The sequence below is a fragment of the Fopius arisanus genome, unplaced genomic scaffold (genome assembly GCF_000806365.1).
Source record: "Fopius arisanus strain USDA-PBARC FA_bdor unplaced genomic scaffold, ASM80636v1 scaffold00115, whole genome shotgun sequence".
Classification (NCBI taxonomy): domain Eukaryota; kingdom Metazoa; phylum Arthropoda; class Insecta; order Hymenoptera; family Braconidae; genus Fopius; species Fopius arisanus.
The window spans coordinates 231833-241521 of NW_011887854.1; the positions used below are offsets into that span (position 1 = coordinate 231833).

The 9689-nt window shown below is 42.0% G+C and overlaps 3 protein-coding genes across 4 annotated transcripts; all 3 read left to right on the forward strand.

Annotated features, from left to right (window-relative positions):
* The first annotated feature begins 347 nt into the window (after window positions 1-347).
* Window positions 348-3254, forward strand: LOC105271635 (WD repeat-containing protein 46). Its single transcript, XM_011313315.1, has 5 exons — window positions 348-873; window positions 1338-2358; window positions 2447-2771; window positions 2862-2975; window positions 3063-3254. Exons 1-5 carry the CDS (start codon window positions 864-866, stop codon window positions 3171-3173), a joined length of 1581 nt encoding a protein of 526 aa, XP_011311617.1. The 5' UTR covers window positions 348-863; the 3' UTR covers window positions 3174-3254.
* Window positions 3255-3336: 82 nt separating this feature from the next.
* Window positions 3337-6425, forward strand: LOC105271636 (CTL-like protein 2). 2 transcript variants are annotated; one of them, XM_011313316.1, is made up of 6 exons: window positions 3337-3592; window positions 3653-3775; window positions 3938-4412; window positions 4627-4914; window positions 4980-5444; window positions 5544-6425. In XM_011313316.1, the coding sequence occupies exons 1-6, from the start codon at window positions 3577-3579 to the stop codon at window positions 6121-6123; spliced, it is 1947 nt and encodes a 648-aa protein (XP_011311618.1). In that variant the 5' UTR covers window positions 3337-3576; the 3' UTR covers window positions 6124-6425. The 2 variants fall into 2 exon arrangements, with proteins under 2 accessions (XP_011311618.1, XP_011311619.1); XM_011313317.1 differs by having other exon boundaries at window positions 3337-3506.
* A 157-nt stretch (window positions 6426-6582) lies between these two features.
* On the forward strand, window positions 6583-9491 carry LOC105271637 (CTL-like protein 2). The gene is made up of 6 exons (XM_011313319.1): window positions 6583-6714; window positions 6782-6904; window positions 7138-7615; window positions 7840-8127; window positions 8196-8663; window positions 8855-9491. The coding sequence occupies exons 1-6, from the start codon at window positions 6699-6701 to the stop codon at window positions 9447-9449; spliced, it is 1968 nt and encodes a 655-aa protein (XP_011311621.1). The 5' UTR covers window positions 6583-6698; the 3' UTR covers window positions 9450-9491.
* The last annotated feature ends 198 nt before the right edge of the window (window positions 9492-9689 follow it).

The following is a 9689-nucleotide window of genomic DNA, read 5'->3' on the forward strand; positions in this document are numbered from 1 at the left end:
GAGCGGTCGGGTGCGGCTCACAGCTGACTTCAGGTAAAACTCATACATCCCAAAAAATATCTAAAAAATCCCTCATAAATAATTGTCCTTCTCCATTAACAAATAACCCCCCCATTTCCAATTATTCCCATAACCAATCCTTTAAATACATTTTAGACATTTGAAAATAAAAATTGAAATTCATTTTTCATATTTCGAAATCCCCAATGACAATTCGTGAGCAGTTTCATAATCTAGATTTTAATGGTTTATTTATAATTGTTAGCTGGTGTCTTGGTATTTATTAATTAAGTCTGGATTTTATTTTTAGGTTTTCAAGGAGAGGGATAAGAGAGATTCCTCTCATGCCGGAGACTTCAGTTTTAATTCGAGACGACAGATAGAACTACTAGGAATTTTCTATACACCAGAGAGTATGGAGTAAAGTAGAGGCTCAATTCTGGGAATTTGAGTGACCCCACCGACATCGTAGTACCTCACCTAAAGACGAGAGGGCGCCACATGCAATGTTGGGGTGTCTGCCCGGTCGGCGGACTCGGTAACTGCCGCAGTAGCAGTTCGGCTGTCAGAGGGACCAGTCGACGACGAGTGAAGTGGTATTTTCTGCGTTACTAAATTGACGCCCTCTCTCTCTTCGGGTGAGGCACTACAATGCCGGTGGGGTCACTCAAACCCCCAGAATTGCGCCTCTATTTTAGTCAATCCTCTTCGGTGTACGTTATTATTTTGCCAGTGAAGTGATCGCAACTGCACGTGGAGTGATTGCCGAGTGATTTGTGAGTGATTTGTGAGTGATTTGTGAGTGCTTTTACGAGAATTAATCCACGCATTTGTTAAACAAACTCCTGGGGCACGTGTTCAAGATGAATGAAGGTATTTTCAATTTTATTTTTACTCAATTACACGCGGGATTAATAAGTCGTTGACAATTCGAGGTTAGAAGATGGAATAAAAATTATTTCGACTGCATAACACATGATTTCTATTAGATTATTAATTTTATCACTAAATAACAATTACAAAAAATTATTCTTGTGTAAAAAATATTTTTATTGAGGACGCTTCACCAAATTAGAGGTTAAATATCCAATCGGTATTTAAGTTGATGAAATAATTATTGAATAATCCGAAAAAAATTAATTATCTCGTAATAATAAATAATGTTATCACTATTAATGTTATAATTTTTCGTATAACTGCAATAATAAAAAAAATACGAGAATAGTTTCTGGGACTGAATATTATAATCTAGTAATGAAGTAATGAATTGAATAAAAAATAAGAGTCATAAGTGATTTGACTCCTGAATTCCTCGTCTCGGATTCCATAAATTCCAGACGAGAATCCGAAACCATCAAGACGTCCCCCGAAGAATCCCGTGAATAAACAGAAACTAGCACGTCACCGTCGAGGAGATGGACTCCAGTTGCGACGAGGGGCGACCTCAATAAAAAACAAAACTCTTTTAAAAAAGCTGCGACAGCGAGAGAAAGCGATAGAAAGAGCAGCTGAACAGGCAGCAAGAGCTGAACTACTGCTGACAGAAGAGTCAGGCCACCTAGAGGCTGACATCGGCGAGCACACGACTCAGTACAATCAAAGGGAAATCGCTGAGAACGTCGATATCACCAGTGCCTCCAAGCACTTCAGGTTGAACCTGGATTTTGGTGCTTATACCCACAACTACACGAGAAATGGAAGACACCTGTTGCTCGGAGGTAGAATGGGACACGTCGCAGCGTTCGACTGGGTGACGAAGAAACTCTCCTGCGAGATGAACGTCATGGAGTCAGTTCACGCCGTATCGTGGCTACACCTGGAGACGATGTTCGCCGTTGCCCAGAAGAACTGGGTGCACATCTACGACAATCAGGGAATTGAAATTCACTGTTTGAAGAGAATGAATGGAGTTACGAGACTGGAATTTCTTCCTTATCACTTTCTTCTGGCATCTGGGAGCTACGAGGGATGCCTCACCTGGTTAGACGTCTCCATTGGACAGATAATCTCCAGATTTGATTCCAAATTGGGGAGAATAGCTGTTATGACACAGAATCCGGGTAATGCAGTCCTCTGTATTGGGAATTCGAAGGGTGTTGTCTCCATGTGGGCCCCCAGGTCCAAGGATCCTCTGGCTAAGATGTTGTGTCATCGTCAGGGGATCAGTTCCGTCGCTGTTCATCCGCATGGAACGTACATGGCCACTAGCTGCCCTGACAGAACCGTCAAGACCTGGGACGTCAGGCAACTCTCTGGTCCTGTCCACAATCTCGTTCTGAGATCACCTGTTAATAATTTAGTTTACAGTCAGAAGGGCCTTCTCGCTGCATCTTCAGGGAATTGTGTCGAGATTTTCAGGTTTGTTTATCAATTTAGTACTCCCTTCTCTCCAATCTAATTAATTAATTCATTGATTCATAAAATTATGATCTTGTTGGATTCACAGGGATTCCGGAGACACCATGAAGCCTTACCTTCGTCACAAAGAGACCTGGGGCATTTCGTCCCTTCAATTCTGCCCATTCGAGGACGTCTTGGGTGTCAGCACAGCCAAGGGATTCATCTCGGTTCTAGTCCCCGGAAGTGGTGAACCGAATTTCGATGCCCTCGAGCTCAATCCCTTCCAGACGAAGAGCCAGAGGCGAGAGGCCGAGGTCAAGGCCCTTCTCGATAAAATTCAGCCTGAATTAATTACCCTGGATCCTGGAGCTGTGGCCGAAGTCGATGTACCAACTCTCAAGGACAAAGTCGAGGCCAAGAAGAAGCTTTTGGTAAGTTTATACAATCCCTCAATTGTTTTCTATTGCAACATTTTTTTGGAGAACAAATTTTGAATAATTCTTCTTTTTTTTTGTGATCAGTTCATCAAACCTCAGGCGATAGACTTCAAGCCCAGGAGAACTAAAGCCAAGGGCAAAGGTGGCACCGCGAAAATCGTAAAAACCAAGAAAATATTGAAGGAATTGAAACGAAAAGTAAGTGGAACTATTATTTTTATTATTAATTAGTAAATTATTAGTTGAGGGTTTTGGGGATTTACTTTTGGATTTAAAAAATTGCAGGAAGCTGCTGAGACGATACGACAAGTATCCGAGGAAAAGGCGAAGAAGAAAAAACCAGTGAATAATAAAGATTTTGGTGCACTGAATCGATTTCTCCCGAAATCGAGCTAAAACTATAATTTTTCATGTACAATAATCCTGAACAGACGAGCGAATAAAAAATTAACAATCAAGTGGAAATCCAAAATTAAATCCATGAACTTCTTGGGTTTTTAATGTTATTGATATATTATTATTTATTTATCTTCTTTCACGAGATGTGCATTAAAATCCTTACGTTCATGATTTTGATTGGCATTTTTTAATTGCGGGTGATTGTTGGCCGGAAAACGTGAGTAATTCTTTGAGGAAAATAGTGAATTGTGGAAAAAGTGAGGGTTTTGCCTGCGGGAAGTTGATGATAACGCGGAGGCTGTCGTCATTTCTACGGGATCGAGAGAGGAAGTAAGTGGTTCAGAAGTTTTTTCGAGAGTTAAGTGTCGAGTTCATTTGCAAGAAATATATTTTTTTTTAAATGGTGGATTTTGAGCGTGAGTATTTTTGGGTCTCTCGGGGGTAATTTCAGAGTTTTATCGAGACTTTAATTGCAGATAAACCACTCGAGCATGACCCGGCGTTCGAGGGGCCGATGAAGAGGCGCTCCTGCACGGATCTTACCTGTCTCGTCATATTTTTATTGTTTATTGTCGTCTGGTTCAGCCTCGGAATTTATGGTATGCAACAATATTTTATTTATCATTTATTTCATTTACTCAATTCAATTATTTTATTGATTTTCTAAATTCACAAGTGAATTGTCTCTGAATTTCCAATCGTCATTTTACATTAACAAAATTTATTCATTAAATAAAAAAATCATTTATTAATTATTTCAGCGTTATCCTCCGGGAATGTTAAACGCCTCCTAGCTCCGACGGATAGTTCAGGCCGGAAATGCGGACTGGACGCGGATGTCGCCGACAAGCCCTTCCTCTTTTTCTTCGACCTGACGACCTGCGATCTCGATGAAAACCGTTGTGACACGCCTCAAGTTTGTCTGGAAAAATGCCCGGACACCAACTGGCGGTTCGACACCGACCAACCCCTGGAGGAGATCAGGAAGAAGATCATATGCCGACCTGGGGTGAACGTCACCCACAAAAGTGTTCTGGAAATCGAGGCACTCATAAACGTCACAGCCTGCGCTCCCATGTACTTCAAGGGAAAGTCCATCGTCCACAGGTGCTTTCCCCTGGACTTGGGCACCGGTTTCATCGACGACGTCATCATCGAGAAGATCAAGAAGTCCGAGACCATCATCAAGACACTGGCCTACGCCCAGGGAGTCTTCGATAAAGTCAAATCTTCTTCGTAAGTTTTTTCAATTTTCCTCTTTCCTTTTTACATTAACTCAAATTTTCAATTCTTTCCAAAAATAATTTTCAACATCGAGGATTCCCCGATTTACGAAATAGAGAATTCGACCCAATTCTTTCTTTTGGTACAACTTTTTCTATTTATTCCCCCATAATTATTTTATTTAAACATTTGGACTTGTGATGACTTAGTGATTTTATGTCCCCAGTGGATCGGTCATGGGGATAATTGTCGGTGGTGCAGTGATGTGCATAATCTACATGTTAATCCTGAGATGGTTAGCAGTTCCTGTGGTCTGTGTGACAATTATAGCAGTCTGCGGACTGCTGATTTGTCTGGCCTGCCTGAGCTATCAGTCATACGCCAAGACATCCTCTGCACTTTGGTTGATAACCATGATCATCCTCATTTGTACTGTTCTGGTGATAATAATAGTTACTGTCTGCATGTGGAGCAAGGTTTACCTCGCCTGTCAGCTCATCAAAGAGGCCAGCAAGTAATTATTATCGATTACTATTGAGTTCACATTTGGAATTCGTATCCTAATTTCATTGTTTTCAGGGCCATCATGTCAGTCCTCAGCAGTATTTTCTTTCCGATCATCCCGTGGCTGTTCCAGATCGCTCTTCTCTTCTACTTCTTCTACATCGTCTTCCTCTTCATGTCCATCAAACGACAGACGTTCGCCATTGAGCACTCGCCAAATGGCTTCCCTGACGACTGCAAATGCCAAAACTTCAATTACACAGTGAAAAGTTCCTGTGACCCCGAGATATTCAACTCCAAATGCGAGGAAAATGGCGGCATCTGCGTGTCGACTGTTTGCCGACTTCAGAAGGAGAATAGCCCATCTGCCATCGGCTTGGCTTATTTTATTCACATCGTCGGTGGCATCTGGATTTGCATCTTCCTCTCAGCTATCGGCGACATGACTCTCGCTGGAACATTCGCCTCGTGGTACTGGACAATTAATAAGCATGATGTATCATTTTTCACGGTCTCGGAAAGTCTTTGGAGAACGGTGAGGTAAGAATGCAAAATTTATTCTTTTCATTCTTATTTTCTCTCATCATTAACTCTCACAAAAATTCTTAAGGTTCTTTTATTTTTCGTTTCGATATTTAGGTACCACCCAGGAACCGTTGCCTTCGGCTCTTTCTTGTTAACGATCTGCCGACTCTTCCGACTGTTAATAGACATCCTGGAGGGCCTGTCTGAGGATAATTCTGGAGACTGCTGCACCGGCTTCGTCCGCTGTATCGTCCCCTGCCTCCTAGCACTCCTCGAAAGATTCGTCAAATTCATGACTGGAAACGCTTACATCATCTGTGCGATCTATGGAAAGGGCCTCTGCGATTCAGCTGGTGAGGCCCTAAGTCTCATCATGAGAAATCTCGCCCGGACGACGATTTTGAATAAAGTCGTCGGCTGGGTACTCCTCGGAGGAAAGGTCCTGGTGACTTGTGCAATGGTTGCGATAGCCTGGGCTCATTACAAAAGTCAAGACGATCAATTCTGGTGGGCACCAACTGTTCTCGTCGGCGTCGGGACATTTATCGTCGCCTCTGTATTCTTCAGCGTTCATTCCATGGCTGTCGACACAATTTTCCTGTGCTTCCTCGAGGACTCGGAGAGAAACGACGGCACCGAGGAGCGGCCGTACTACATGTCGAGGGGCATCGCTAAATTATTGACTAAAACGTAAACCCTTTAATTACACCAAACCGTAATTTTCTCATAATTCGTATAATCGATTTTTACGAGATTGACGTGAATTTTTCGTTGAGGATTTATTTCAATGTAAATAATCTCATCGATTTTACGCTCAATTGTCTGTTTTGTATTGCCCATAGAATTCATTTGTAGTTGATAATAACACGGTCTTACAACCAAAGACTTTTTCTTGTCATGCAGGTTAGAATAATGAAAAAAATCTGTCAGTTATAAATATGTAATTGATTACTGTCAAAGTGTTTCTACTTCCGAGATAAAGAAGAAAAAACTGTCTTCCTTTTACTTTTAATTAATCTTCCCCTTGAGCACGAGGAGAATTGTCGGGAAGAATGACTAAGTTGTGTGTAGATTATAGAAATAGATAAACTTAATCATTTCGCTTTAATGATAAGATAAAGTCATCGATCTGGCATTGGTTTACGACGACAGATAACAAAAAAGAGTCTGTTGTCATTTTTACGATGAGGGCCGGGCGTGAAACTCGTGGAATTGATCGGTAATTTTGGTGGACCAGTTATTAGTTTTGTGTGCTGATTAAATTGAAAAATGGTGGTGTATGACGGTGAGTATTTTCTCGATCCCGACGAATTAGTCGAGACTGTGATATTTATCTAGTGATTAAATTACAGATAAACCTCTGCAGCATGATCCGGAGTTTAAGGGCCCCCTGAAGAACCGCTCGTGCACAGATATTCCCTGTCTTTTGATTTTCGTTGCATTTATCACCTGTTGGATCGCCGTAGGAATCTTTGGTAAGTAAAAAAAAATTCCAAAATTTCGACGCTCAATAATTCGACACCGAGTGATTTTCGGAAAAAACGTCATAAACCATTTTTCGTGGAGAATTTTCTCGGCTGCAAAAATGATCTTATCACGTTTTTTCCTCAGATGGTTAATTTCGGAGATAATCGCAAATATTGAGCGATTTTTTTGATATTACTTAATTGCAACGATATTAATTGTTTTTCGTAATCAATCCCTCAAGCTGTATCATCGGGGGATATCGAGACACTCTTGGCACCGACGGATAGTGAAGGCAGGAAGTGCGGAGTGGATTCGGATGTCTCAAACAAATCGTACCTCTTCTTCTTCGACCTGACCAAGTGCGACATTACGAAGAAAAAATGTTTCACGCCTCAAGTCTGCGTGGAAAAATGCCCGAGCGAATTCTGGATTGCCAGTGCAACAGATTCGATAGAGAACGTCCGTCGGAAAATCATCTGCAAGCCGGGGGTAAATCTGGCGAATAAAGATTACAAAGACATCGTCGCACTCATTCGCGTCGAGGCATGCGCTGCGATGGAATTCCAGAGCAAAGCCATCGTCCATAGGTGCGTTCCTGTGAACTTTTTGACAAACGACAAAATCGGGGAATTGATTAAAGGAAAATTGAAAGAAGCCGAGGAGATCATCGGGTACATGGCCTTCGCCCAAGGGATCTTCGATAAATTCCTGTCATCCTAGTGAGTTTTTACAATTTCTTCTCAATTTTCAAACCTGATCTCAACCGATCTTAACATTTTGTATTTTTAACTCTCAAGGAAACGGGTGCGCGAATAATTTCTCAATATTTCGAAAAACTTCTTTATTTCAGAGAAAATATTTTCGTACATTTATTTACAGTAATTCATTGATTTAAGGGATAAGTATAAGCGACTTGAAAAATTGTGGACATTTTTTTTTTCAGTGGATCAGTACTTGGAATAGTTTGCGGTGGAGCTCTCATCTGTATAATCTACATATTCTTGCTGAAATGGCTGGCGATGCCCTGCATCCTCGTCGCGATTGTCGGAGTTTGCGGATTATTCGGATACCTAGGATACCTGAGTTATCAATCGTACTCGGAGACGGATTCATCGGTTTGGCTGACAATAACGATTATCCTGGGATCCGTCGCTGGAATTATAGCATTGCTGACATTGTGCCTGTGGCAGAGGATTTATCTCGCGTGTCAGCTCATCAAGGAGGCGAGCAAGTAAGTTGCATTCGTTCGAGCGATTAACAGCCAAGAAAATCTTACCGATTTTTATTTTTTTTAATCAGGGCGGTGATGTCTACCCTCTGCAGTCTCTTCTTCCCGATTCTTCCGTGGATCACCCACGTTCTGGTCCTCGTATACTTCTTCTACATCGGTTTTCTCCTGATATCGATCGGCAACCAAAAGTTCGCCATCGAGAAACCATCGAACGTTACAACCGACAACTGCATTTGCCCATCATATCTCAATTACAACATCGGCAGCCCCTGCGATCCGGAAATATTCAACTCCCGATGCAGAGAGAACGGAGAAATGTGCGTATCAAGAGTGTGTCATCTCCAGACAGTGGAGAGTCCCCCTCACATAATCTGGATGTACTTCGTCCACATAATTGGAGGTCTCTGGATGTATTTCTTCATTTCCGCCCTCGGAGAGATGGCACTCGCTGCAACCTTTGCCACTTGGTACTGGACAATGAACAAAAATGATGTTCCATTCTTCACAGTCACTGTCAGCCTCTGGAGAACGATTAGGTGAGGAAATAATTAAAGAAAACCCCGGGGTGAGGTTGATAATAATAATACCAATAATGATGTTTGATGCATTTTTATTTAGCAAATTGCATTTAAAGAACGAGACAATTTGATTTTACATATTATATTAATTAGTATTATAGTCTGACAATAATTATCTTCTTTTAATTGCTTGGAAATTTTGATTGCAGGTATCATTTGGGGACAGTTGCATTCGGTTCATTCCTGATAACAATCTGTCGTTTTCTGCGACTCCTGCTGGAGTACATTCACCGCCAGGCCTCGGCACAGGGTGGCGATCTCCTGGGGGGCTGTGCGAAGTTCATTTACCGATTTCTCCAGTGCTTCCTGGCCCTGCTGGAGAGATTCCTGAAGTTCATGAATGGAAACGCGTACATCGTCTGCGCGATCTATGGAAAGGGATTGTGCGCCTCCGCTGGAGATGCCCTCAGTCTCCTGATGAGAAATATATTGAGAGTTGTGGTTCTTAATAAAATCGTCGACTGGCTGCTCTTCGCGGGGAAGATCCTCGTCACCTGCACGATGATGGCCATCTCCTGGTGGTACTATAAGGAGAAAGAAGGAGACGACGAGTTCTTCTGGGTACCAACACTTCTCGTCGGCCTCGGGTCTTATCTCGTCGCGTCTGTATTCTTCAGCGTTCACGCCATCGCCGTCGACACAATTTTTCTCTGCTGCTTGGAGGACTCCGAGAGACACGACGGATCCGCCGAAAAACCGTACTACATGAGCCGCAAAGTAGCAAAATTATTAAATTTGCGCTGATTATTGTAAAATTATTGTAAAATTGGGTCAATAAAAATGAATACAAAATCAAAATATCTTGTTCAATAACATTTATTTATACCTTCTCTACAATTTTGAGCAATATTGGAGTCCAAAATATGCAGTTCCAGATGACCTTGTGCAGACAGAAAAATGCAAATATCTCGGCTCCTATGGGTCGTAGAGCAAAATCCTTGAAATTTGGACCCCCCCTAGACTCTTCACCCCCGCCTGGAATAC

What these genes read in the sequence shown, in the direction of transcription:
- LOC105271636 (XM_011313316.1), top strand. An exon ending in GATAAAGTCAAATCTTCTTC is followed by an intron (nt 4,413 to 4,626) that starts GTAAGTTTTTTC and finishes TTATGTCCCCAG; the next exon opens with TGGATCGGTCATGGGGATAA. An exon ending in AGTCTTTGGAGAACGGTGAG is followed by an intron (nt 5,445 to 5,543) that starts GTAAGAATGCAA and finishes TTCGATATTTAG; the next exon opens with GTACCACCCAGGAACCGTTG.
- LOC105271637 (XM_011313319.1), top strand. An exon ending in GATAAATTCCTGTCATCCTA is followed by an intron (nt 7,616 to 7,839) that starts GTGAGTTTTTAC and finishes TTTTTTTTTCAG; the next exon opens with TGGATCAGTACTTGGAATAG. An exon ending in AGCCTCTGGAGAACGATTAG is followed by an intron (nt 8,664 to 8,854) that starts GTGAGGAAATAA and finishes TTTTGATTGCAG; the next exon opens with GTATCATTTGGGGACAGTTG.
- LOC105271635 (XM_011313315.1), top strand. An exon ending in AATTGTGTCGAGATTTTCAG is followed by an intron (nt 2,359 to 2,446) that starts GTTTGTTTATCA and finishes TTGGATTCACAG; the next exon opens with GGATTCCGGAGACACCATGA. An exon ending in AGGCCAAGAAGAAGCTTTTG is followed by an intron (nt 2,772 to 2,861) that starts GTAAGTTTATAC and finishes TTTTGTGATCAG; the next exon opens with TTCATCAAACCTCAGGCGAT.